Source organism: Glycine soja, chromosome 3, assembly GCF_004193775.1.
Source record: "Glycine soja cultivar W05 chromosome 3, ASM419377v2, whole genome shotgun sequence".
Classification (NCBI taxonomy): domain Eukaryota; kingdom Viridiplantae; phylum Streptophyta; class Magnoliopsida; order Fabales; family Fabaceae; genus Glycine; species Glycine soja.
Window position 1 is genome coordinate 21,276,824 of NC_041004.1, and position 25,477 is coordinate 21,302,300.

The window sequence follows — 25,477 nt, forward strand, 5'->3', positions numbered from 1 at the left end:
TAGTTCCTTCGGCCGCCTTGTCCTTCCTGGACCTCTTTGAGGCAAGCTTCCTCGGGGCCATTCCTGCGAAGGCAAACATTTGGAAAGTTAGTTTACAAGAAATATAACAATCATTACAAACAAGGGCCAAACAACACTTCTCATGGCACGAGTGTCAACATGCACTTTATAAAATAATCATATTGGGGTCGTGCTATTTTATGACACATACGTATTTGCACACATAAAAATTTTGTGTGAAGCATTTTACGACACCTATTCATGTACATATTTTTTGACAAACCTTTTCATGCTACATCCTATATATATATACACACATTTTTTGGAAGGCTTCTTTTGTTACCTACTCACAAATACACATATTTTGAAAAACACTTTTACGCTACCCATCCAACACCTTGTAAGGCACTTCATGCTATATATATTCATATTATGCAAGGCATTTTCATGCTATATATATTCATATTTTGCAAGGCATTTTATTCAACTTTCTGCAAGGCATTTTATTCAACATTTTGCAAGGCATTTCCATGCTATATATATTCACATATATACATACCGTTGAAAGGTATTTTCCATGCTACCTAGGTGCAAGGTATTCCTCATGGGGCAGCCAAATTTAAATTCTAATAACAACCTCTCAAACATGTCCTAATATTCATGCCTTTTCACATTCAAAACCAAAACTTAGATTCCTAGGCGTAAGTCATGCTTCCTTGTATTGAAATTAAAAGCTTGGGTTCCTAGGCCTAGAATTGCATTCGGGCACTCATTTTAAATCCTTCATGCTGTCCCTATACATATAAAACAGTCCCACAACCCAAAGCTCCCAAAACCATGCTCATATGTCGTTGAGGCATTTCACCGAGCTCTTGGTGGGCGCATGTTTAGGCACGAATATCAAGAGAATGGGGACAATGTGGCATGCGCCATTACTTCAGAATACACCCCAGGCCAAGGCCATCCCTTACAACCCCTCAATTCAACAAAAACAAGCAACAATTTGAGGATAAATCCCTCACGTTTCTTAGCAAACCCATGCAATTTAGAGCACCAAAATACATCAATGGAAAGCTAGAAAGCCCAAGAATGAGGTACTTACTTGTTGGAGACGAATAATAGAGCAAAACGGAATCAAAAACGCAAAAAATGGTGACCTAAGGGCTGCAAAATCCGTGAGTCCCGTGAGCTTTCTTTTTTGAATGAGGGGGGGAAGTTTTTGAATGAAAAAAACGTTCCTCCCTTCGTCATTTTTATTTTTGGTGCAGAGGTGGCTCGCCCAGGCGAGCTAACCTGCACTTTTTTTTTTTTTTTTTTTTTTTTTTTCATGAGGTATTTTGCTATCTAAACATGTGCATATTTTTGTGAGGTATTTTTGCTATATACATGCATATCCAAGGTATCTTGCTACCTAAACATACATGTATATGTTTTGTAAGGTATTTTTGTTGTATACATGCATATCCAAGGTATCTTGCTACCTAAACATACATATATATATTTTGTGAGGTATCTTTTTGCTACATACATGCATATCTAAGGTATCTTGCTACCTAAACATACATATATATATTTTGTGAAGTGTGTTTTTGTTTACATACATGCATATCTAAGGTATCTTTCTACCTAAACATACATATATATATTTTGTGAGGTATTTTTGTTGTATACATGCATATCCAAGGTATCTTGCTACCTAAACATACATATATATATTTTGTGAGGTATTTTTGTTGTATACATGCATATCCAAGGTATCTTGCTACCTAAACATACATATATATATTTTGTGAGGTATCTTTTTGCTACATACATGCATATCTAAGGTATCTTGCTACCTAAACATACATATATATATTTTGTGAAGTGTGTTTTTGTTTACATACATGCATATCTAAGGTATCTTTCTACCTAAACATACATATATATATTTTGTGAGGTATGACTACCTTCCGAGCTTGTGCTCGTTTTATTTAAATTCCTAGGATCATGAGCAACTAGGTGTGTCTTACTATGAAAAGTGATCAAATAACAAGCACAGATTCAAAAGGTACTAGGTTGCCTCCTAGTAGCGCTTCTTTAACGTCTTTAGCTGGACGCATTATGGCTTGTAGGTCACGGACCTAGTACTTTGCTTACCTTTGGCTTTGGATTTGGTCGCCTGCTGGTCGGCCATGTGTCGTAGGCAACGCTCTAACCTTTTTGCGGATGAGCTGAGGTTAACTCTAGAGGTGGTGGCGGTGTGTCTATTGCCTGCTACCGGCCATCCTAATGCTACTGTGGTGTCTCGCCCTGCGTCTGCCTGGGGGCGCAGTACTTCTTGATGAAAGCCCGATTAATAGGGGCCTGATGAACTTGCTGGGGTCGACGGGCACTCCGTAGAAATGACAGAGGCCCGTAATTAGAGCTGGAAACCCTAGGACCCTGTTGGACTTCTTCGGGTCCACTGGATGTCTTGCGGGCGCGATCCCTGCAAACAATAGATGACATCAGAAATTAGTTTGAACGATGTGCATACTTACCTATGATGACATAACCTTGTCGGGGGGGTACGGGCACCCTATAGGACTGATAGAGGCCCGTAACCAGAGCTGGAAACCACAGGGCCCTTTTGGACTTTTTCGGGTCCACTGGGTGTCTTGTGGGTGCGATCCCTGCAAACAATAAAAGGTATCAGAAATCAGTTGAACCATATGCATACTTACCCATGTCGGGACGACACAGACCAACTGATACTTTTGCAGGGGGAGATTGGCATTGCGGTCGCTGGGCAGAATATTGCTAAGTAGCAATGTCATCTAAGAGTGGTCATGTTGGTGCGCATGATCCGCACTCGTCTCTTTGCAGCGGCACGGGTGAAATCTTGCCCCAGTATGCATAGTAGCAGTGTGATAGCCTCCCTTTCTAGTTGTGCTCGCACAGTTGGTCCTCCTTCAATATCAGGGGGTGCCCAGGAACCGTTAAAAGGAAACTACTGGTCCCTTAACCGGGAGTGCAAGTCTCGGTTAAGCATTTAAGGATAGAGGACCTTAAATTATCTTAAGGTGTGGATATGGAGCCCACTGAAAGTGAGGACGCGTAGTCCTCTAAAGGCGAGGGCGTGTAGCCCTCTGAAGTTCAAGACGTGTCGCCTTTCGAAGGCGAGGGAGTGTAGTCCTATGATGGCAAGGACGTGCAATCCTCTAAAGGTGAGGGCATGCCCCCCTTTGAAAATGGGGAACATGTAGTCCCCTGATGGCGAGGACGTGTAGTCCTCTAAAGGTGAGGACGTGTAGTCCTCTGAAGGTGAGGGCGTGTAGCCCTACAAAGGTGAAGGCACATGACCCTTTGACGGCGAGGACGTGTAGTCCTCTGAAGTTGAAGGTACATGACCCTTTGAAGGCGAGGACGTGTAGTCCTCTGAAGGTGAAGGTAACTAGTACCCAAGGTGAGGGCGTGTAGCCCTCTCAAGGCGAGGACGTGTAGTCCTCTGATGGTGAGGGCGTGCAGCCCTCTGATGGTGAGGACGTGTAGTCCTCTCAAGGCAAGGACGTGCAGTCCTCTCAACGGTGAGGGTAACTAGTACCCAAGGTGAGGGCGCGTAGCCCTCTCAAGGCGAGGACATGTAGTCCTCTGGAGGTAAGGGCGTGCAGCCCTCTGAAGGTGAGGGCGTGCAGCCCTCTGATGGCGAGGACGTGTAGTCCTCTTCAAGGTGAGGGAATGCAGCCCTTTGTTGGCGAGGACGTGTAGTCCTCTCAAGGTGAGGGCGTGCAGCCCTCTGTTGGCGAGGACGTGTATTCCTCTGACGGTGAGGGTAACTAGTACCCAAGGTGAGGGCGTGTAGCCCTCTCAAGGCGAGGACAGGTAGTCCTCTGGAGGTGAGGGCGTGCAGCCCTCTGATGGCAAGGACATGAAGTCCTCTAAAAGCGAGGACGTGTAGTCCTCTCAACGGTGAGGGTAACTAGTACCCAAGGTGAGGGCGTGTAGCCCTCTCAAGGCGAGGACATGTAGTCCTCTGGAGGTGAAGGCGTGCAGCCCTCTCAAGGCGAGGACAGGTAGTCCTCTGGAGGTGAGGGCGTGCAGCCCTCTGATGGCAAGGACATGAAGTCCTCTAAAAGCGAGGACGTGTAGTCCTCTCAACGGTGAGGGTAACTAGTACCCAAGGTGAGGGCGTGTAGCCCTCTCAAGGCGAGGACATGTAGTCCTCTGGAGGTGAAGGCGTGCAGCCCTCTCAAGGCGAGGACATGTAGTCCTCTAAAGGTGATAGGTACAAGTACCCAAGGGTCCACCCTTATGAGAAAGCAAGAGATCGACTCATCGAGAGGGCCGGTCATCCCAAATCCACACGACTAGATATTAGATGTAGGAAATCTATGCAGTTAACATGATTTTGAGGGATGCAAATGCATGCAACCTTTGTTGTGAAATTTTGGGTAAATGCGGACTTTGTATGAAACAATGCAATGTAATGGAAAGTTGTACAATATTCATGGCATTCTTTCCCTATTTTGTGATTTTGATTTTGATTTAATTTTTTTTGGAAAACATAGATTGACTGTCCTTTTGAAAGATGTGATAATTCATGCAACCTCATCCTATCTTTTTGCAAATCTCTCCGGGAACTCCCTCAGAGTGTATGTTCTTTTTGATTTAGTCACTTGACCATTTTGGAGTGACGGCAATGGAGCCATTTGATGTTTGATCAATCCATTGAAATCCTAGGGTTTGTCCCCCCTTTTTTGTTAAAAACATCGATGGGTGAGAACTTTTGATCGACCCCTATGTTCACTTGAGGCTCATGCACGGTGCCCCTCATTGCCCCAGTGTAAGGCTTTGAGGTATCAATTGTTGCCTTTCGTCATGACCTTGTAGGAGAGAACCTATTGGGTAAATACTTCTAATCTGCCCCTAGGTTCGCTTGAGGTTTTTGCATGGTGCCTTTCGTTGCCCCAGTGTAGGGCTTAGAGGTACCAATTGTTGTCTTGTTTTCACAACCTCGTAGTAAGGAAGAATGAAAGAAGCAATTGATTTTTGCAAAAAGAATTTTCCAAGGACGAGAAATAGTTGAAGGATTTTTTTCAGTTGATGGATTAAGTCAAATGACTCCTATGTAGAAGCAAGATGTTTTGATGTTTCGATGATGCCAAAGGATCAAGTGCCTCCAAGTTTTATTCAAGACAAGAATCCAAGAAAATCAAGATATATGATCAAGTTGATCTCTAGAACCTTAGGAAGAAGTTTCCAAATTGAAGAAGCAAAAGGTTTGACCAAGGAATTCTATCCTTTCAATTTGAGATTTGCTCTCTGGTAATCGATTACCAGCAGTTTGAAAATGTTTTAATTCAAATTTTTAAAACCTGTAATCGATTACATAAGTCTTGTAATTGATTACCAGAGGGGATTTTCAGAAAATAATTTCCAAGAGACATATCTATTCAAATGTTTTTATGAACGGCCATTCAAATGTTTTAAAGAGAGTTTTCATTGCCCAAACAGTTTTATCCTCTCGAAAGATCGAGAGTTTTTCTGAATTGAAATGTCTTATCCTCTCAAAAAGATTCCTTGGTCAACCACTTGCTTATTCAATAAGGAATTTTTGATTGATCTTCATTTTACAATCTACCTCTTTTACGAGAGACCTCCTCTTCTCTTCTTCTTATTTCTGAAAAGGGATTAAGAGACCGCGGATCTCTTGTTGTAGAGGATTCCTGAACACAAGGGAAGGGTTATCCCTGTGCGCATTGTTAATCCGAAAAGAGAGATTGATAGTTCAATTGGGGAATAGTCTTTGCATCTTAATTCAACCCCCCTTTTTCTTAAGGTAACTGAGGCCATTTGTCCAACATCCTATTCTTGATAACTCACTTCTCTCTAAAAAGACAAAATGAGGTCACATGAACGTCTATATTTTTACTTGAAAACACAGTCAATCAAATGCCTTTTTATTTTTTTATTTTGAAACTTATTTTTTTATTTTGAAACTTATTTTTTTTGAACTTTGCTCGTTGTTTTACGACACCCCCACCAACGTGCAAGATGAGTAATCTCTGATTGAACGGTCTTGGAAGTCAACACTCAGGAGCGCAGGTTGCTTGAGCAAACAGACCAATGGCTTACACCCACATTCCGGTGAAAGTTGAATAAGCAAACATGCGTTTGTGAGAGGATGAGGGGCAAAGATATCAACTTTATCCATTTCATTTAACATTGTAGCTGTGGTTTACAATAATGGCATAAACTTGGAAACCCTGATGAGTCATTAGGGACACCTAACAACAGCTTTCAAAATTGCCCCATGTGTGGCATCTCTTGTCAATGTCAGGATTTACACGCAATTCTCCTCAAATTTCAGCCAGCCTGTATCAATTAGACTTCACACTTTATGCTTCGGGGTCATACAATGCTCAATGGAATGCCCCAGGGCTTCTCTGTGACAAGCACATGTTGCGTTCGAGTCGTATTCTCGGAGAAATGGAGGTTGATGAACCTTGGCTAGGGTTATGGCTACCATTGAATTATCAAGTAGATATGGGAGCAAGTCAGCATAGGACACTGGAATTGGGGTGAACTCTACAGGCTTTCTCGCTGCAAAATTCACTTCTTGGTTGGTGTTTTTGGTTGGTGCTAAAGGTGGTGTTCGTCATTGGAAGTGTGGTAGACAGACTTTGTGGTAGATTTAGGGATGGCCTTTGTGGATAACTGGGTGGTGGGTAAGGAGGAGGTTTGTTATTGGCTGAGTAATGACATTGTTGGGTTGGTGGGAAACTTGGCCGTATAGGAATGGCAGTCACAGCATGGGTTTCTCCCTCTTTCTCACCCTCTTCATTTGCCCCAGTTTTTTTCAGTCGTCCTAGTAGGATGATCAAATTTGCCTCTTTTCGGATCCACTTCGATCTTTTTGCTGGCGAAGAGCAAATCTGCAAAGCCTTGAGGGTGCGCAGCCCACCATCTTTTCATAGTGGAGTACCGATAATGTGTCTACCATCACGATTATCGTCTCCCTTTCCATTATTGGGGGTACCACCTGGGCCGCCAGATCCCTCCACCTTTTGGGCGTGTTCTTTGAATGATCCGTCCCCTTTTTTGCACATCTTTTGTAGTTGCATCCTATCCGGAGCCATATCAAAATTGTACTGATACTGCCTAACACAGGCAACCATTAGGTCCTTCCAAGAAGGGACTTGGGAAGGTTCCAAGTTAGTGTACCAGGTAACAGCTACCCCAGTAAGACTTTCTTGGAAGGAATGTATCAGCAATTCCTCATCTTTTGCGTATTCCCCCATCTTCTGACAATACATCTTTAGATGGTTCTTGAGACAAGTAGTCCCCTTGTACTTGTCAAAGTCCAGCACCTTGAACTTGGGAATGACCATGTTTGGGTATTAGGAACAACTTTTCTAGGTTAGCAAAGGCATAATCTTCACCTCCTTCAATGGCCCTGAGCCTTTCCTTTAGATGATCCAACTTTCCCATTCCTGCCATAGTCATGAGGGTTTTTAACCGCTGTGGAATGCAAGAGGTGCAGTTGTGGGTGATACTGAGGGCCCTCCAAAGGGTTTTGTAGGGTATACCACCAACTGCTTGCCCTTCAGTGGTATATCCGAGCCAAGGCTCGAAGTCGGCTAGATTGTGATGGGGAATTTCATGGGTCTCTTCCACAGTTTAAGAGACATGTGCATGATCAGTTTGGGGTTGCTGGCTTTCAATGGGTATAGGAGTGGAGTTATTGACATTCTTATTGGGAGTGTACGCCACATTGGGTGGCGTATAGTTGAGAGGCAAGCCATATGACGGGAAGGCGTGCTCGTTTTGGAATTTGCACATCATGGGGGCCGCCCGTACTTCCCAAATCTTTGCCTACCATATCTGAGGTTGGATGATTCATTTGGTTGATGCCGGATGGGGACATCAGGTTCACCTTAGCAACAACGCTGGTAGCGGCAATTGCAACCGCATTGGCTTCCATTATCTTCTTTACGCTCATCATGGCCTCCATCATTGTGGCCATTTTCTCTTTAATGACTTCCATGTCGGCCTCCATCTTCTCTTGTATCTACCCATTACTCTAGCTCTAGCACAAGTTCGGTGAGGACGCCGTAAAACATGTTTTTTTCTTTTTGATAAGTTCATTTTATTTTATTTTATTTTATTTTTCAAGGAAAGAATGCAATGAGCAATGCAACCAATGAAAAGCATGGATGTATGCGAATGATGTACAGTTGAAGTATTGCGAATTTTTACGCAGAATATGGGGTTGAATCAATTTAGATTTTCAACATGATCCATGACATCTTTGTCAAGGTGAAACTGGAAGTAACAAGGACATCAACAATCCTAAATATGTTAGGCAGTAGACGAAGCAGTGATGTGACTCGATTCATCTTTTGCCCCAATTTTGCAAGACGGTTACTTCCATATTTCAACTTGACTTGATGAACCTTTTTGTAAAAGCATGAGCTTGGTTCAACCCTATAATCCAAGGAATGGCAATTCTGATCGCCAATACTTCAACAACATCTCATAGGGATGAATGACTCGGGCATACTTTAAGCTTATGCATGGAAAATGTAATTATGAAATTGAGATGCCCGAAGAAACACCATTTCCTAGTTAACCATGCATTGGGTACCATGTTCAATTATTTTGTTTTTAAGTGAAACGGGTTTATGATCCCAACATGGTTGGCTCGTGGTGCCTAACACATGAAACTAAGAATGTAGTGTGAAGTTTCACGCTTCCCCCTTTTTTGTTTTTGTTTTGTAGAGGAAAACGCAAGGATGAGCAAACATGAAAACAAATGGTATGCAATTTTGCAGATCAAAAAGTTTGTAGAACGCATATGCATGATGATGCCATGACTCATGCAAAATGTGAGGCTGGAATATGATAACGGACAAATGCAGGATATGTCCATTATGATGTTATGAAGAGATGCTTATGCATTTTACGGACACGAGAGCCCGGAAAATTATCTCTTCTTACTTGCGCATTTGGGGGCGCAGTGCCCCATGTGTACAATTAAGAAGGTGATATGGACCTTCCGGCTTCCCGTGACAAAGGACGAGACCAACATACAATGCATGCTAGAGATAAAATGCGGGAGTGACTTGATTTGCACAAGCTTTTTGGAGTAGAAACATGGGACCAACTCATTTTATTTCAAAAAGGAAGTCGTATCTAGTCAAGGTCTGAGAGACCATACAAGTTTCCTAACGATTTCTAATTATGTGGGCCATTAAGTCTATCATATGCTGACAATAGCCGAGAAGCCCATGAATCTCTTCGGGGGCGGAGTAGGTGTCTGTCATCGCCTTGGCCTTGGCTAACAATCGGGGAAGTTCTTGACTCCCGTTCAAGGTAAGAGCAAACCGATCCATCCACATGGTTGCCTCTTGGTGTAAAGAGTCGATCACCCTTCCTCTAGCCTCTTTTTCCGCGTATACTTGGGCATACTCATCCGCGATTCTATGCTCGTGGGCCGTGGCTAGACCTAACTCTTCTTGGTACTTGGCGATGATAGCTAACATGTTGGTCTCCGTCTCGCATAAACGCTGAGACAAGCTTCTTTTGGACCTTGAACCGGCAACTAACTCCTCTTTCAAAACCATGCTATGTGCTCGCGACTGGTCCCTTTCTTCCTTTCGCAACTTGAGTTCACTATTGCTACCCCATAGAGCTCCGCGAAATTTGTTCCGGCCATACTCTTCCTTGCGAGCCCTCTTGGTCTCTTGTTCAAGGGCTCTTGCGGTAATTGCATTCTCTTCCCGTAACCCGGCGCACTCCTTCCGAACGTGTGTAGCAGCCAACTTGAACTTCTCCTTGGCGAGTTTTGCCTTTCCTAACTCGCTTTTGAGAGCTTGGACTTCTTCGTCCTCTTCCGGTGCTTCAAAATTCTCTTCGTTGACGACTTTTAACTTGGCGAGCCAATCTAAACCTCGTATGCGAACTTTCAGCCATTCGTGGTACCCACCAATGATGCCATTACGAATGCCTCTAAGCTCTTGATCTTTCCTTAACGGGGTTTCCCATGCTTTATGGATTCTTTGTATAGTCTTGGAATTTTGTGCGCCGAGATCCCTCATAAGGAAAGGAGACATGCTTTCTTCCGTCGGTGCTCCCCTCATGGGGTACCCTAGTTGTCTTATAGCGAGCGTGGGATTGTAATTAATACAACCCCTCGTTCCTACCAGCGGAATGTTTGGGTATCTTCCACATGAGAAAAGGACTCCTTCTTTTCCTTCCTTCCATAGGGGGAACCAACTGATTGTTCTACCTCCTATCCCGGCCAAGAGCTGGTCCCAATCCATTCTCCTCTTTTCAGTGCACGAGCGATGACTCAGGAGCGGACATGGATGTCTTGTGTCTTGTTGGAACAAGTGTGAAACCAACCAAACACAGAGGGCGGGTAAGCAACAGATGATCCGTGCGCTACTCTTCTCGCACCTTCGGTCAAATGTGTCAAATAGATCTGCCAAGACAGCTACCACCGGACTTTCCTTACTATGGTGGTAGGCAAGGAAAGCGTCGATTGCTGCTAGGTCTATCAAACCATCCACGTTTGGAAAGAGGACGACCCCAAAAATTATTAAAGCTAACACATCCATAAACGGGACCCAGTCTCCTTGATTGGCCATACCCCTCGCCTTGTCTTCTAGGTACTTCTGTGGTAGGCCCGCTATGCCGTTCCGAATCTGTTTTATGCGGTCCAAACCTCTGGCTGAATCCTTGACCACAGTTGCAATTCTGCTCAAAGAGGGGAGACACCCGGAGGAAAGATATGGTTTCCTTCCCCCGAGAGGACATCCTAGAATTTCCTCAAATTCTTCAATGGTTGGTACTAATTGGAAGTCCCCGAATGTGAAGCATCTCAAGGGCTGGTCGTAGTATTGGGTAAGTGATGCAATGGCTTCTATGGACACCTCTGCTATGGTCAATTCTAAGATTTTTCCGTAAGTCTTGCGGAAGGCTTGCATTTGGAGGGGTTCCATCAACCGCCCTAATTCCTTGATGCTGGTGGTATCTGGGCTTTTGACCTTGACTTGGTAGAACCTCTTGCCGGTTTGATTTGTTCCCATGCTTACTAAAGTGAGACAAAAGCTGGTGCAAATCAAAACTCCGATATCTCATGGGTGGGATGGATGAATGCATGATGGAATGCATATGACACAGATGCAATCTAGGAATGCGGGGGTCCGGGGAATTTGTCCCCTTCTTAGATACAACGTCTAGGGGTAGCAAAATGCCCCAACGCACGTTTTTAAGAAGGCGACACGGACCCTCCGTTGGTTTGTTTACAGTAGGGATCAAGAAGAACCCATATGCAATGCCTATGCAAAAGACACAATGCGGGAATGTACACAGTATGACAATATTTACCGAACATAAGCAAAAGGGTATATGATACTCATGGCAGTGTGAAAAATGGCACGCAGCGTGTTTGCTCCGTGCCCCTATTTAAGGGACCTATAAGGGAGAGAACTAACTAGGCTTTTAGCAATAAACCCCAAGGTAGTTATATCTCTCTTGATGGTTTCTAGAGGTATCATCCCCTTTGAAGAACATATTGCAGCAGTAGGGACTACTAGCAACAATAAGTTTTCAAAGAGAAAAGCTCTAGATGAGGGTTCACTGTAATCAAGCAAGTCGGAGACCTAGCATGATCACAGATTCACCTCCACTCCTTATGTTCCCATGAACCCGGGTATAGGGCCCTTTTTCACTCACAGTGTGTGCAAATAGTGTTAGTGTTTGTGTGCATCAAATGAATAAATATTTACCTCATGCATACATTCTAAAACACACTACAAGCAACAAATAGTTTATATACACAAGAACATAATGAAAGGAAACCAACAAAGGGGTAAGTCACGGTAAAACATTGCACAAAATTAAATGGCCTAACTCTCTAAAAAATGTCCCCAGTGGAGTCGCCAACTGTCGCAACCTACCCTTCGGCGGGAGGGCGACGCGTGACTCGCGGGATGCGTGTTCCACGAAAGGAATACGCGCGGAGTCGCCACCAACGTTTATTTGAGGAAAACGTCGGAAAAACCGGAAAAGACGCGATCTACGAACTTTTTAGTGAAAGGTTCGGGAGTTGTATTTACGCACGGGGAAGGTATTAGCACCCCACACGCCCGTCCCAAGGGACGACAGCCTTTAATCGAATGTGCAAACATGACTTTGATTTTTATGTTCCTTTTTATGTTCTTATATCCTTTATACCCTTTTTATATTTTTCTTTTTTGTGGTCGACAAGGGTGTTTCCCTTTGCTCCTACGTATTCCTCAATTTGTGATGAGAAAATCAGACCTACGTAGTTCTTTCGGAACAAAGTGTTTGGTTAAGTTTGTTTTTGTCTTTTTTGCAAAATATGTTTTTATTTGAACAAAAGGTCATTTAAGGTGTTGAACCATTAAACGGTCTTTTGATTTTGAAAGGGGAGAAATGTTAAGGCATTGGACCATTAACGATCTTTTGTTTTTGAAAGGAGAGAAACGTTAAGGCATTGGACCATTAACGATCTTTTGGGGTGGTCGACAAAAGCGGGGCTTTTGCTCCTACGTATCCTCAATGAGGAACTCAGACCTACGTAGTTCTTTCTTTTTGTCAAGTGATTCTTTTTTACTTTAAGAGGTGATCATTTTAAGGCGTTGGACCTTAAAAATGATCCATTTTACTTAGTGAGAAATTGAGATGACAAACTTAAAAAGCCTATTTTTGTGGACGAGCTTGACTAGGCGAATTGATTTTTAGCCTTTAGTTTTACTTTAGTTATTAATCAATTCGATTAAGAATGAGAAATCCCAAAGAGAAAACGTCCGATTGATTTTCCGCTTTATTTTACTAAAAGATGTCTTTTTGATTATTATATTTATTTTTTACCTCTTTTTGATTTCCAACGTGGTTATGGCACGACCGAACGGTCGGAATTTATTTTAACCAAAGTTAATGGATAATACAATTCAAACGTTCGGTGGAAATTTATTTTATTTTTAAGTTAAGCGAGAAACGACTTAAGTAAAATGGCTTAAGCACGTCAACAGGGGGTATAAAAAGTAAACAAAACGAGAATCAAAATGCACGAAACACAATGTGGACCACTACGGGTGCATAGAATGAATCGAAAAGCTTGGTTCGAGGTACTTACCCGTTGAAGATCGAAGAACGATGAAGAACGAATGAAGAACGTCGAAGAACGGTTGAAACCTTTGCGAGATTCCTCACGGAAAACGTTACGGAAACGTTTCGGAAGCGCCTCGGCTTAGATTTTCTTCACGGAAACAATTTTTCCAAGCAAATTCGAAAGAGAGAGAAGTGCCTAAGGGGCTGGATCCTTTCCTTCTTCATTTCCTCCCCTATTTATAGCAAAATAGGGGAGATGCTTGCCGCCCAGCTCGCCCAGGCGAGCTCAGCTCGCCCAGGCGAGCAGGGTTGCTTCCTCCAGAAGCAACCGCCTTCTGGAGGAATCTTCTGGAGGGCCCAAATGGGCCTGGGTGCTATTTGCACCCCCATTTTTACTAAGTACACCCCCCTCTGCTGTTTTTTGGTGATTCTTTTTTCGTAAAGTTACGGAAACTTACGAATTTCGTAACGATACTTGTTTTCTTTCCGTAATGTTACGGAACCTTGCGGATTACATAATCATCCCCTTTTTGACTTACGGAATGTTACGGAACCTCACTTAATTATGCAACGATGCTTCCATTTGATTTCCGGTGTGTCACGGAAACTTACGGATTGTGCATCAACATTTTTTTTGGTTTTTTCGGCATGTCCTGGAATTTCACAAATCGCCTAATGATGGGTGCCAAGCACCTCACGAGGACCAAAGAATGGTCGCATGTCATCAAGCAAAGGTCCCCGGACGAAATTAGGGTATGACACCTTGTTTTGAAGCTCACTACAAGCTTTAAGTGAAAAACCATGATATCACCATATCCTTAAGGAATTTTGGAGCTTTGGAATTGTTTTGGGAATAAGTGTGGGGGATTTTTGTTTCACTGGATAACATGTTTTGTTGGCTATGCTTCATGATGTATTTTGGGCCATACTTGATGTACATTTTATATTGGTTAAATGTTGGACATGCTAAATGAGATGCTGTTTCTCAAAGGCTACACAGCAAAAAAAAAAAATCGAAAGAAAAAGAAAAGCAATAAAGTTGAGTGAATAAGATCTTAAATGGCAAAAGAATGATTAGACTCTTGGTTCTATTCTTTATGTTTAAATTTTATCTTTAGTTCTTTTTATTTTTTTTTCATTTTTTTCTTAATATGCACTTATTCCCCATTGCTCCTTTATTCCTTTGGGATTTAGCCACTTATTCCATATTTTTCCATACCTTGTCCTTCGCCCCATTACAACCTTAAAAGACCTTTTGATCCTCATGTGCTTGTGTTTATGAGTTGATTGTCAATTTTAGAATCTTGCCAAGTTTATGTGGTGTTTGTTTTCATGGGTGCTTTGAGGGTAAATAGTAGCCTAGACACTTGAGAGATAGAGTGTATATCTTGTGAGGCTTTATCACTTTTCATTCTTGAGCTGATTAACTATTTTTCCATGATTGGGTTGCTTGGATGATTTTCACGAATGTCTTGACTTTTCGGATCTCCTTATGTTAGATGTTACCCATTACTTTCATTCCTTGATGTTCATTGAGAAATATATGAATGTTTTTGTTTGTCTCTCTTTGATATCCGTGGATTTTGTTCTTTGTTTCATCTTGCCCAGGAGTGCAAAAGGCTAAGTATGGGGGGTTTTGATGTGCCATCATTTTCTTCTATTTCTTAAACCCTTTTTGCACCTTTTGAATTACTGATTAGTCTTAATTGTCAAATTAATTACGCAGTTTTATTATTTGGGCTCATTTAGCTAATTTGATGTTTTTAATCTAATTTCAGGAATTAATGAAACGTTGGGCTTAATCTAGATTTTGGTTGTGGACTTGAAGAGGGCAAATAAAGCAGCGCTTACCTTAGTTAATTTCTAATTAGGAGATTGCAATTTTATTTTATGTGGTTCAGTGTTTATTTTGTTTTGGGCCAGAATATTGTAATAAGGCCCAGTGACTTTGAGTGACTCTTTTTAAATAGCAGCCTTGGGATTTGTGACGGCTATTTTGTTAGACTATTATTCAGAGCATAGGGTTTATGGTTTTTACGTTTTTCTGTTCTAATGCTACTGTTCACGTAATGCAATTTTCCATTTTCTGCTTCTAATTACAATTTCATTCTTGTTTCTTCTTCTGCCTTCATTTACATTATTGCTTCATTTACGTTTCTGCTTCGTTTACATTTCTTCTTTGTTTACGTTTCTGCTTTTAGTTTCATTTACGTTTTCTGTTTGAATCTATGGAAGGCTAAATATTCTGGTGTTGTTTCCTTTTGAGGACGAAGCTCAACTCTCTTTGAGGTTTCATTTATATGTGGCTTCCTGGTAGTTTTCCCTTCACCAGTTAACCCAAATTCATTAACATTAATCTGTGCACGCTTCGTGTTCGATTAATTGCCTCTGAGCCTAACTTGCGTTCATGCTTAATGGACAAAGGGCTAACTGGTGTATGTGTTGCCTAATCACGTATTGACAACCCTAAGTTGATTTTCGCTTAGTAAATTGAAATAGGGTTGGATTAAGTGGTTAACTGTTAGGGACAAATTCTCCATAACCTAGGACAAGAGAATGGCTTCTGAATCAGAGGAAACAACCCATTTTTTTAATATTATTAGTTTCGTATTCCAGTTTACTTGTTATGTTCTTTAAATCACAAAACAAACAAACCCCCCCCCCCAATCGTTACTGTTACTGCAAGTATATTACGAACATTTGGTTTATCATTGCTCGTTGGGAAACGACCTAGGATCACTTCCTAGTTACTGCATTTTCATGTTTATTTGATTCGTGTACGACCTCGATCAGCAGCCAAGGTTTGTATCCCAGGGAGGGGATTTGAGCTTAATGCTGATGGCTAGCCATTGAAGATCCTTAAAAAGAACCTGACTACCATTGCTCAAACTTGGTCCCTACCTCACACACATCAGATAACACTCTAGATAGGGCCAAGTTGATTTTTGGAATAATTCAGAGGATGGACATGGATGTGGGCTACTTAATTTCTCATCAGATCTCTATGATTGCCCAGCACGACTCCTCTAGGCTTGGGTTTCCAGCCTTAATCACCGGTTTATGTAAAGCTAGAGGAGTCACTTCTGATTCGAGGACTCTGGAGAGTCTCAGCCTCGCCATTAATTTGGCATATATGAAGAAGAATTGTTGGAATCTTGATTATCTAACAGTGACTTTCAGAGGGCCTAGGAAGGGCAAGGGGAAGAAATCAGAGACTTTCCCATCTTTTGAGGTTCCCCCTACCACATGAGCACCAACTTCTTCTACCCCAGCTACTTTTACTCCTTCTGAAGTTGACAGCTCATTCCATGATATTCATTTCATATGATTAAATTTTTCTGTGAAACAAATACCACTTTGATTAACCACTGTATTTTGTCACTTGAGGACAAGTGAACCGTTCTCTCTTTGCTTGAGGACAAGCAAAACTGTAAATTTGGGGGAGTTTGTTAGTCGTCTTATACGACTAACTTTTTTATAGAAAACATTTTCTAAAACTTATATAGTTCCCCAATTTATAGTTATTTTGAAGGAATTTGTATATAAATCTTGTTTTATTTTGATATATGTCATTAGAGTATCTTTAATTGGAATTAATGAGAAATCTGTACAATTTCAGGTCAAAAGAGGCTAAAATCTTGAAGCGCTAAAAGGAGCAGTCGCGCTAAGCGGACCCTATGGGCTTAGCGCATATCCACCGCTAAGCGTAACTTCAATGCGCTTAGCGTGACAAGGGAATCTGGAAGAGCACAAGAATCAAGGCCGCGCACTAAACGTGACATCAACTCACTAAGTGAGACATTTGTCTCTTGCCAGGCACGGCGCACGACTGGCACCAAGCCCAAATCCACTTACTCGCGCTAAGCGCGACGTCGCGATTTCAGAGCCTATTTAAGCCTGAATTGTCAGAATTAGGGTACAATTTTGAGAGGTGGAGTTGCATATTTTTGCACAGACTTTGAGAATAGTGCTCTGGAGGCAGCAAAAAGGAGAAACTGTGCAGAGAAGCCTAGGGTTCTACATTTTTAGAGAGATTAGTGAGTGTTTGAGTGATTGTGAGGTGCCAAGGAGAAGACGAGGGATCCCCCTTCTTGTGTAAGCAACAATTATTTTGTACTCTCTATCTCATTTGTGTTAGGGTTTCTGTGTATGGCTGGCTAAAACCCTAGTTGGGGATTTCTAATGAACAGTTGATGTAATTACTTTTCATATCTAATTAGTTGTGTTTTGTGTGTTCAATGCTTCTTTCAATGCTTAATTATTGCATGCTCTTGGTCTGATCACCCATTTCTGTGTACTGATAGGTGACTTTAGCATTGGGAAATGTACTATTGCCTTAGAACTTGATAGAAGCAGGACTAAATAACTACATTACCAGGGATGGATTGTGGGGTTTTGGTTTTCTGAATATGCTGTGATGATATGCTGTTTAAGTTAAGCCTAGTCTTACAAGAGGGATTTACGGACGAAGCTTAGGTTAAATTAGTCTAAACTTATGAGGGATCGAGGTTTAATACTTTAGGCTACAGCATAGAACACAAGAACATGATTAATTAGAGAAATATCTTCATATGCATCAACTTGTTTATTAGAAAGACTCAATGCTTTTTACCTATTGTTGTCAAATTTTACTTACTTGCATTTACTGTTTTTACCATAGAATTAGTTTATTTTTGTTTTTAACCATCAATTATCAATGTTTGTTCCAACAATGCCTTACTTCTGAATAAAACTCTATCTAATAAGCAAGTTCATTGAGTTCGATACTCAAATTACTCTGTTTTAATTTTAAATACTTGATGACCCGGTGCGCTTGCCAGTATTTCATTTCCCTTGAATATATTTGTTAAAAATTGGAGAAGAAGGAACCATATGGGAAATTGAACAGGTACCCTACCTACATTATGGAGCCCTAAATAGAAGGCCCAAAAATAATGAAATCCTAATCTAATATGTACAAAGATAAGTGGGCTCATACTTAGCCCATGGGCCTAAAATCTACCCTAAGGCTCATGAGAATCCTAGGGCCTTCTCTTGCGTCTCTGGCCCAATCTTCTTAGAGTCTTCTATCCAATGCCCTTGGGGCGGTAGGATTGCATCATTAGACTTCAAAGTTCAGACCTCATTCTCCCTCTTCTCTTTGTCAACATTTTGTTCCCCTTTCTCTATCTCTCTTCTCTCATCTTCTCTTACCTTCAAGCTCTTATCCATGGTTTCCTATGGTTTTGAGCTTGTTCTTGACTCATCTTCTCCTTGAAGTGGCGTCTCCAATCACCTTTCCTCGTTCTCTTTTCTGCTACCATTGATCTTCAAGAAGCGAAGGACTCTAGTGATGAAGAATATCCAAGGCCTACAAGCTCTACATGGAGCTACATTATACGCCTCCGCTTTCACCACAAAAGTCACCACCTTCCATTCCTCAACCTCCATCCTTGAAGGTTGACAATGATGGTCCACTCATTTCCTTTTTCCCTTTAAACCCATGTTTTTTATAATGACAATGAGGGAGAAAGTAGAATAGGAATTTTTTTTATTTGTACTCACTTGTACTAATCTGTCTTTTTAATAAAACAAGTGCTATGGTGGTCACATATGTGTGTTTTCACTTTTTTCTAATTCTTCTACACGTATGCTATGCATGCTTTGATTAATACATATTCGCTAATACATGCACAAGGCAATGAACTCAAGGAGAGTCTCATTTATCTCAACATAATTTGCTCATGTGTTCTGATAACATATTTTCTTTGATTATGTCTTTAAAAGATCTTTTTATGCTTTAATGCTTAACAAGTTTGCTGTATGACAAAGTTACATTCTTCAAATACACAAACAAAGAGTAAGTAGTGTGCAACAGTACACTCTAAACATCAAGTACCTTGATCTTAAACTTTTCATCTTATCCTTTTTTGTATCAAAATTTATACTATTTGTCATCATCAAAAAGGGAGAGATTGTTAAGTCTGGTTGTGTCCAAGTTTATCTATATCTATGAGATACAAGGAGAAAGCATGAATAGAAAGGCTCTGGACAATAACTAAAGTATTAGTCATTGGACAATACTACCTCAACAACTAGTCCTAAGAAGACAAGTGCTTTAGCACTTGGCTCATAGTCCATAGGCATGGAATAGTTAATAGATCCTTAAGTACTTAAAGTAATCATCAAAAGTGGCTTAGTGACAAAAAATACTTGGGTGTTAATCTCGGGGGGAGATTGAGGGTAGTGTTAGGGGTGGCCTAAAGAGTACTCGTTGTAGCCGGAATTGGCATATAGAATACTTTGGTTGTCATCAAAGTTTTGATTAGTGGAACCCTTTAAGTTTTGAAGGACAACTGGATGTAGACCAAGTGTTGGGTTATATTTAGTATTCTTTGCTTGCCTCTATAGGCAACAACATTGGTATTCTCTAAGACTCTATAGGCTTTTCACCTCATATTCTATAAGCCTCTATAGGCTCTTCACCTAGTATTCTTTAATCCTCTATAGGCTCTACCCAAGTATTCTTTCAAAAAGCCTCCCTGAACTTCACACCCCTTAGTAGCAGTAATCCTTTAATTATTCTTATGAGTTCTTTCCTCTATCCTAAGGGAAGGAAACTGCACCTTCTAAGATGTCTTCTACTTCGGCTCCTCTAATGAAAGTGTTTATAGACATTTCTATGGATTTGGGTCTACTTCGGCTTCATCAATGTTTTGACTAAGGAGGATTATTCTAATATAAGCTATTCTTAGGACGACTCTCGCTTTACCCTCTCAATTTGGAACTTGTTCCTTGTAATGAGCTCCTTCAAATTTTCTTCCATATATAAGTTGTCCATGAAGGTAGAATTTGAAATTCAAATACCATATAAGTTGTCCATGTTCATACAACTAGCATTTCAGCTCTAGTTTCACTTCCATGTCTTTTGCACCGTCAAACTCTTATTGGGTTTCTTTGCTCTTCTCTGCTTTTCCCATGATTTATGTCAAATTTTGCTTTTCAAAATTAAAATGTATCTATGGTGCTGTGAGTTTGTGGTCTTATTGGATTCTCATGATTTTTGAATTAGAATACTTGGAAATCTTCAAAAGATTGGTCTACAACATGTCTTATTGGGATGCTAAGGTTATTATAGTCCCTTGTGCTATAATCTTCGATCTTCTATTTTCTTATACTTGGTCAAGACTTCTTGTCTTCTTTGAGTTTCCTTCTTCATAATTTATTCATGTCTTATGGAGAACTCTCAGCTTCAAGATTAGTGCTTTTGTATAGCTTATGCAAACATCTTGACTTTTAGGCTCTAGTGTGTGCTTCTGAATGGGATAGATATGGTTTTTTTCACATGTGTCTTTTGCACTACATACTTTGGATGATCCCTTAGTCATGTGTAGCTTCTAATATATTTCCCTTTACCAAAGATACCTAACATCATGCTTCGGATCATATATAGCTTGTTATATTTTCAGTTTCACTCACAAAACGTGTTTTCCTTTCCATCTTAATTATGACAACTCTCTTTCTAGTAGTTTTGCTTTTGAATATGCAGAATCTATGTCTGGAAAACTTCCACCATAGGCTACTGCTCCACATCTTCCCCATTCTTCTAAGTTTAGTCGTATGTTATAAAGCACACTTAAAGCAACCATTACTAGATAGCTTGGTTCAGCTAACTTAATGTTTGCTTCTTGAATATTTGTCATCATTAAAACTCAAGCTTTTGAAATAATTTTGCTTCAATAGGGATACACAATTTTCATGTTGATGACTATCTACGAAAAGACCAAAGCTACAACCAATGTGATAAATTAATTAGATGATGGAAAACCCTCTAGTGCACCGGAATCCCCATGCACAGTCAGAGAAAAACCTCAAGTACAAGGAATTACTTAAATTAGGAAAAAAAAACCACCACAATATGAAAAAAGTGTAGCCTAAAGAAAAACAATGTAAACACCAACTAATGCCTCCTACCCCCTGCCCCCCCCCCCTTCCTCCCAATAACAAGGGAAAAGTCCAATCACATAAGTTAGTCCATACAATCGAATAATAACACTGGAATGCAACCTATTCTCATCCAACACCATCTGTAACTACTACCATGTATAAAAAATTATTTATGTAATATTTTTAATTTTCAAATCTTAAATTTCTTCAATTAATCGCATTTAAAAATAACTTCTACAATATAATTTTCTTATCTTTAATAAATTGTAAGTTAGGTTATCAAATATATATTTTACATTTTACTTTCCTAAATTTAGTCTTTTTCCTACTAAAGTTTAACTAATTATATTTTTTATGCATTTATTTGAATTAAATATTCTTATTCCTTTTAAAATTTTAAATAGCATTTTTAATCTATATCTTTTAAACAATATTTCAGTTAAAAAAATATCAATAAAATGCATCCATAGTTTCATATTAAGAAAAGAAAAATAAGGAACAAAATAAAAAAAATACTCAAAAAAATTAGACCACTTAAAGAAGAGTGCTATGCACGTGAGTTTTCTCAAATAAACCGATATATCAATTTGTTTTTACAGCTATATATAGCTATAAAAGTTTTCTAATTGTTTGCATAGTTATCCAACTTGGTCAATGCTGATCAAATTTGCTTTAAACCATTATTCTGTAAATTCAAAAATACGTTATATATCCAACAAAATGAGACAATAACGTGTGTGTTAATTTGGCATTTAGTTACACCAGATATACTATTATCAAACCATCTACTATATATAAAAGCAACAACTTTGCATACACATAAATTTACCCCTTACAATTTCGACATTTGTACACTTTCATCGAAAACCCAATCTTCGCCATGGTCATGTCTTCATGTTTTTCTTTTATGGTATGCAATTTTTATCGTCAATGTTCCAATACTTTGTTTTCGTATTTCATTCTTACTTTAGTTTTCATATTTTAAAACATTTGTGTGAATTATCTATAAGATTACCAAGAAGAATGACTTTGCAGATATTTTTCATAGCTAATTTCTTAATACCTAATAATTTATGTACAGGTTAATACAAGGATTATGTCTGAAGTAATGATACTTTCATTATCAATAATAGTGGTTCTCTCTGGCACAACATACTCAATTTTCCTAGAGTCTGAAAATCATATCAAATCGGCTACTTTTGTGTCTAAAAGTTTTGAAGTGGGACCAGGAAAAATTGCATCAAAAGCACTTTATGATATTGAGTTTCCAAAAGGTCATATTGGGGTCAAGAGTTTTGATGCCGAACTAGTTGATGAAGATGGGAAATCTGTACCTTTATATGAAACCTATCTTCATCATTGGTTTGCAATAAAGTACAACGAAAATATTACTATGTCACGGTACATTGAGCAATCTCATGACATTAGTAAAGGTATCAATTACACAAGAAATGATGGTGCATGCAGAGGCTTTTTGCTTCCACATTATTGGGGCTTAGGAGGAGAATCACGAGGAACATCCTCAAATCTTCCAGACCCTTTTGCGGTAGAATTTGGTAACCCTAAAAATATTCCACATGGATTTAAGGAAAAATGGTTGTTCGACATCATGGTTATCGATACACGTGGTGCATATAGTAGAAAAGGTTGCACAGAATGTAGATGTGACCTACTTAATCTTCCAAAGGACTTTTATAATGTCACAAGAGACATTAATGAGCAACCATTGTCCCTAAATTATAAAGGAGGACTCTTTTGTTGTAAAGATAACTTACAATGCAAATTAAGAAAGGGTTTTCATGGCCCAACGAGAAAGCTTTCACTGAGATACAAAATAAGATGGGTTGATTGGGATGAACACCAAGTGCCACTAAAGTTTTATATACTTGATACAACTGATCGTGTGAGAACAAATGGCTCTTCAACAATTCATGATTGCCAGGTTGAGAATTTATTCAAGATACACTATTTAACAATCCATTCCTTGCTAAATAGAAGACTCTTTTTTTAGTTTTATTTTTCCCTTTTTATAAAGTACTATTTTCAAGTGTTTTTTTGCATTAATTATTTTTTGACCCAAATAAAATTTATTACATTTCAATAAATATTATATATTTAAAAGATAAATACAATATCTCTCTTATAAGGACCAGATAAAAAGACTAACACACATTAATTAATTAGGTGTAAAAGCAATTAAGTGAAAAGATAGATATTATGAGTCTCAATAAACTTTGGGTAATTTGGGAAAAATAATACAAATTGTTAACAAATTTAATGTTACTAACTATATTAAACAACTTTCTTAAAGGGTGTGAATTAGTTAAATAGCCTTATTTAGGGACGTAGGGAGTAGATGATAAGTGGACTTTTAAATCTCAATTAAATTACAAACCATAAGAGTAGCCTATTACTTTGTTGTGAGAAGTTGGTAACATATGTTTCTTAATTTCTTATAGGCAGAATATACCATTCCAAGAATTGGTCATGGTGACTTCCCTCATGTTAAGAAAGCAAACATCCCAATGAAAAAAGGTGGTTATCTTATATATGGCACTTCTCATATGCATACTGGTGTTGTCAATGCAACTCTCTATGGACAGGTGATATTTGATATATGTATCCATTCCTATGTAATCTTTATGATTTGTTGAAGATAAAGTTTTATTAAATTTTATTTACTTAAGGTATTCTTAAGTAATAACTTTTTTCATTAATACTATATCATTGTAAGATGTTCACCATTGTAATGCATCTTCACTAAATTTATGTCTTTGATTAACTTAGGATGGAAGGGTTTTATGTACTTCAACACCAAAATATGGAACGGGAAAGGAAGCAGGAAATGAAAGAGGTTACCTAGTTGGAATGTCAGGTTGTTATCCCAAACCAGGCTCTGTTGAGATTAAAGATGGTGAAATTCTCACTCTAGAAACGAGATATCAAAACAAGTTTCGTACTGGAGCTATGGGATTTTTCTATATTCACTTGGCAGAACAACTACCAAACATTTTAAAGATTTAATGTGAACTGTTATTTTATCTTTTTCAAATAGCTTATTTAGCTTTTGGGATGATTTATTCTTGATAAGATAAATGTTGTAATATCTCTAACCCTTATCTTTCTTAATGCAAAATTCTTTTATTGAATATGAAATATCGAGGTTATATTATAAAATTAAACAAGATTACTAGTATTAATATTATTCTTAATGTATACCAATATTACAGCCAATTTATGAAATATTGTTATTAAATGATTTAACAACATGCGTTGATGTTGTCTTTGGTATTTTTCTTCACAATTGTAATTTGTTTATTATTTACATTTTTATCAATATTCTAGAAAGCCATGAGACTTATTTATTATTTATAATATATTCTAAACTTACTCATACTAATGTTCTTATAAAATTGGTCAATTAATTATTACTATCCCTTAATTCAGCAAGAGTTAAAAAAATTTCAACTTCTTGGATGGTTACCGAATATTAGAAACATTTGCCTAGTTTTTAAATTTCCAACCACATTGTTACGAAATTCTTTATAGCTTAAAAATTAATTTAAATTTAAAGTTAAAAATTCTTAAAATAAAGACATTTGACAATATTAGCTTAAAAGTTCCTTTAAAACTATTTTTCTTATCTCATGTTAATTAGTTTAAGAGAGAGATATATGGAGACAAAGATGTCCGACTTTTTTTTAAAGCTACTTTCGCTTGTCTTTCTTCTTAAAGAAAAAATACATTTTCCTAATTTCCATTTAGTAAATAATGATTTCTTAATTTTTTTAAAGTCTTTCTCCAAAATTATTTTTTTTTTTCAAAATTTCTTTTTAAGATGAAGAAAGTGTTAACTATAATTGGACGAAACACAAACAACAACAACAATAATAATAATAATAACAACAACAATAATAATGACAATACAATTTGGAAAGTTAGAAAAAATCTTAAAACATACCATGCAAAATAGGTTTCCTTGATGATTGCCATGAAAAGGAAAAATTAGCATGCACATTTTCGATAGAAGATTTTTTTTGTCTTTCTTGCCCCCTAAATTTTCAAGCATGCCATGTTTCATCCAACAATGCTAGAATCTTATACAATTAAAAATCCATCTTATAATTATTTTTTAGTTTCAAGAGGATGAAGACTTTCTTCTAACACTTATCCCTTAGAATGATGTTAATAAGTGTTATCATAATCGGTCTGAACTAGCTTGTCAGATTGGTTGAATTTGGAATTGATTATGAAATCAATTCATTTAACTAAGTAAACTTTTTTTGCAAAGAACTAATGAAGAAAATACATTGAAGCGGCCATACATATTGGCAAAAAATTGTTGTACTCGGGGAAAAACATTTTGGCTAAAATATATTTTTGGTTCCTTATCTTTTTAATAAAATTTGTTTTGATCCTTTATCTTTTAAAAGATTCATTTTAGTGT

General features: G+C 38.8%; 1 protein-coding gene across 1 annotated transcript; it reads left to right on the forward strand.

The window, feature by feature from the left end:
- Window positions 1-16,066: 16,066 nt before the first annotated feature.
- LOC114405030 lies at window positions 16,067-24,121 on the forward strand. Its single transcript, XM_028367725.1, has 4 exons — window positions 16,067-16,336; window positions 22,112-22,972; window positions 23,490-23,633; window positions 23,818-24,121. Exons 1-4 carry the CDS (start codon window positions 16,067-16,069, stop codon window positions 24,052-24,054), a joined length of 1,512 nt encoding a protein of 503 aa, XP_028223526.1. The 3' UTR covers window positions 24,055-24,121.
- The last annotated feature ends 1,356 nt before the right edge of the window (window positions 24,122-25,477 follow it).

Bases quoted from the DNA above. Each gene is read 5' to 3' on its own strand.
- LOC114405030 (XM_028367725.1), top strand. From the start codon at position 16,067: ATGGACATGGATGTGGGCTACTTAATTTCTCATCAGATCTCTATGATT. The intron at 16,337-22,111 runs GTTCCCCCTACC...ATTTATGTACAG, and splicing joins AGACTTTCCCATCTTTTGAG to GTTAATACAAGGATTATGTC. The intron at 22,973-23,489 runs GTTGAGAATTTA...AATTTCTTATAG, and splicing joins CAACAATTCATGATTGCCAG to GCAGAATATACCATTCCAAG.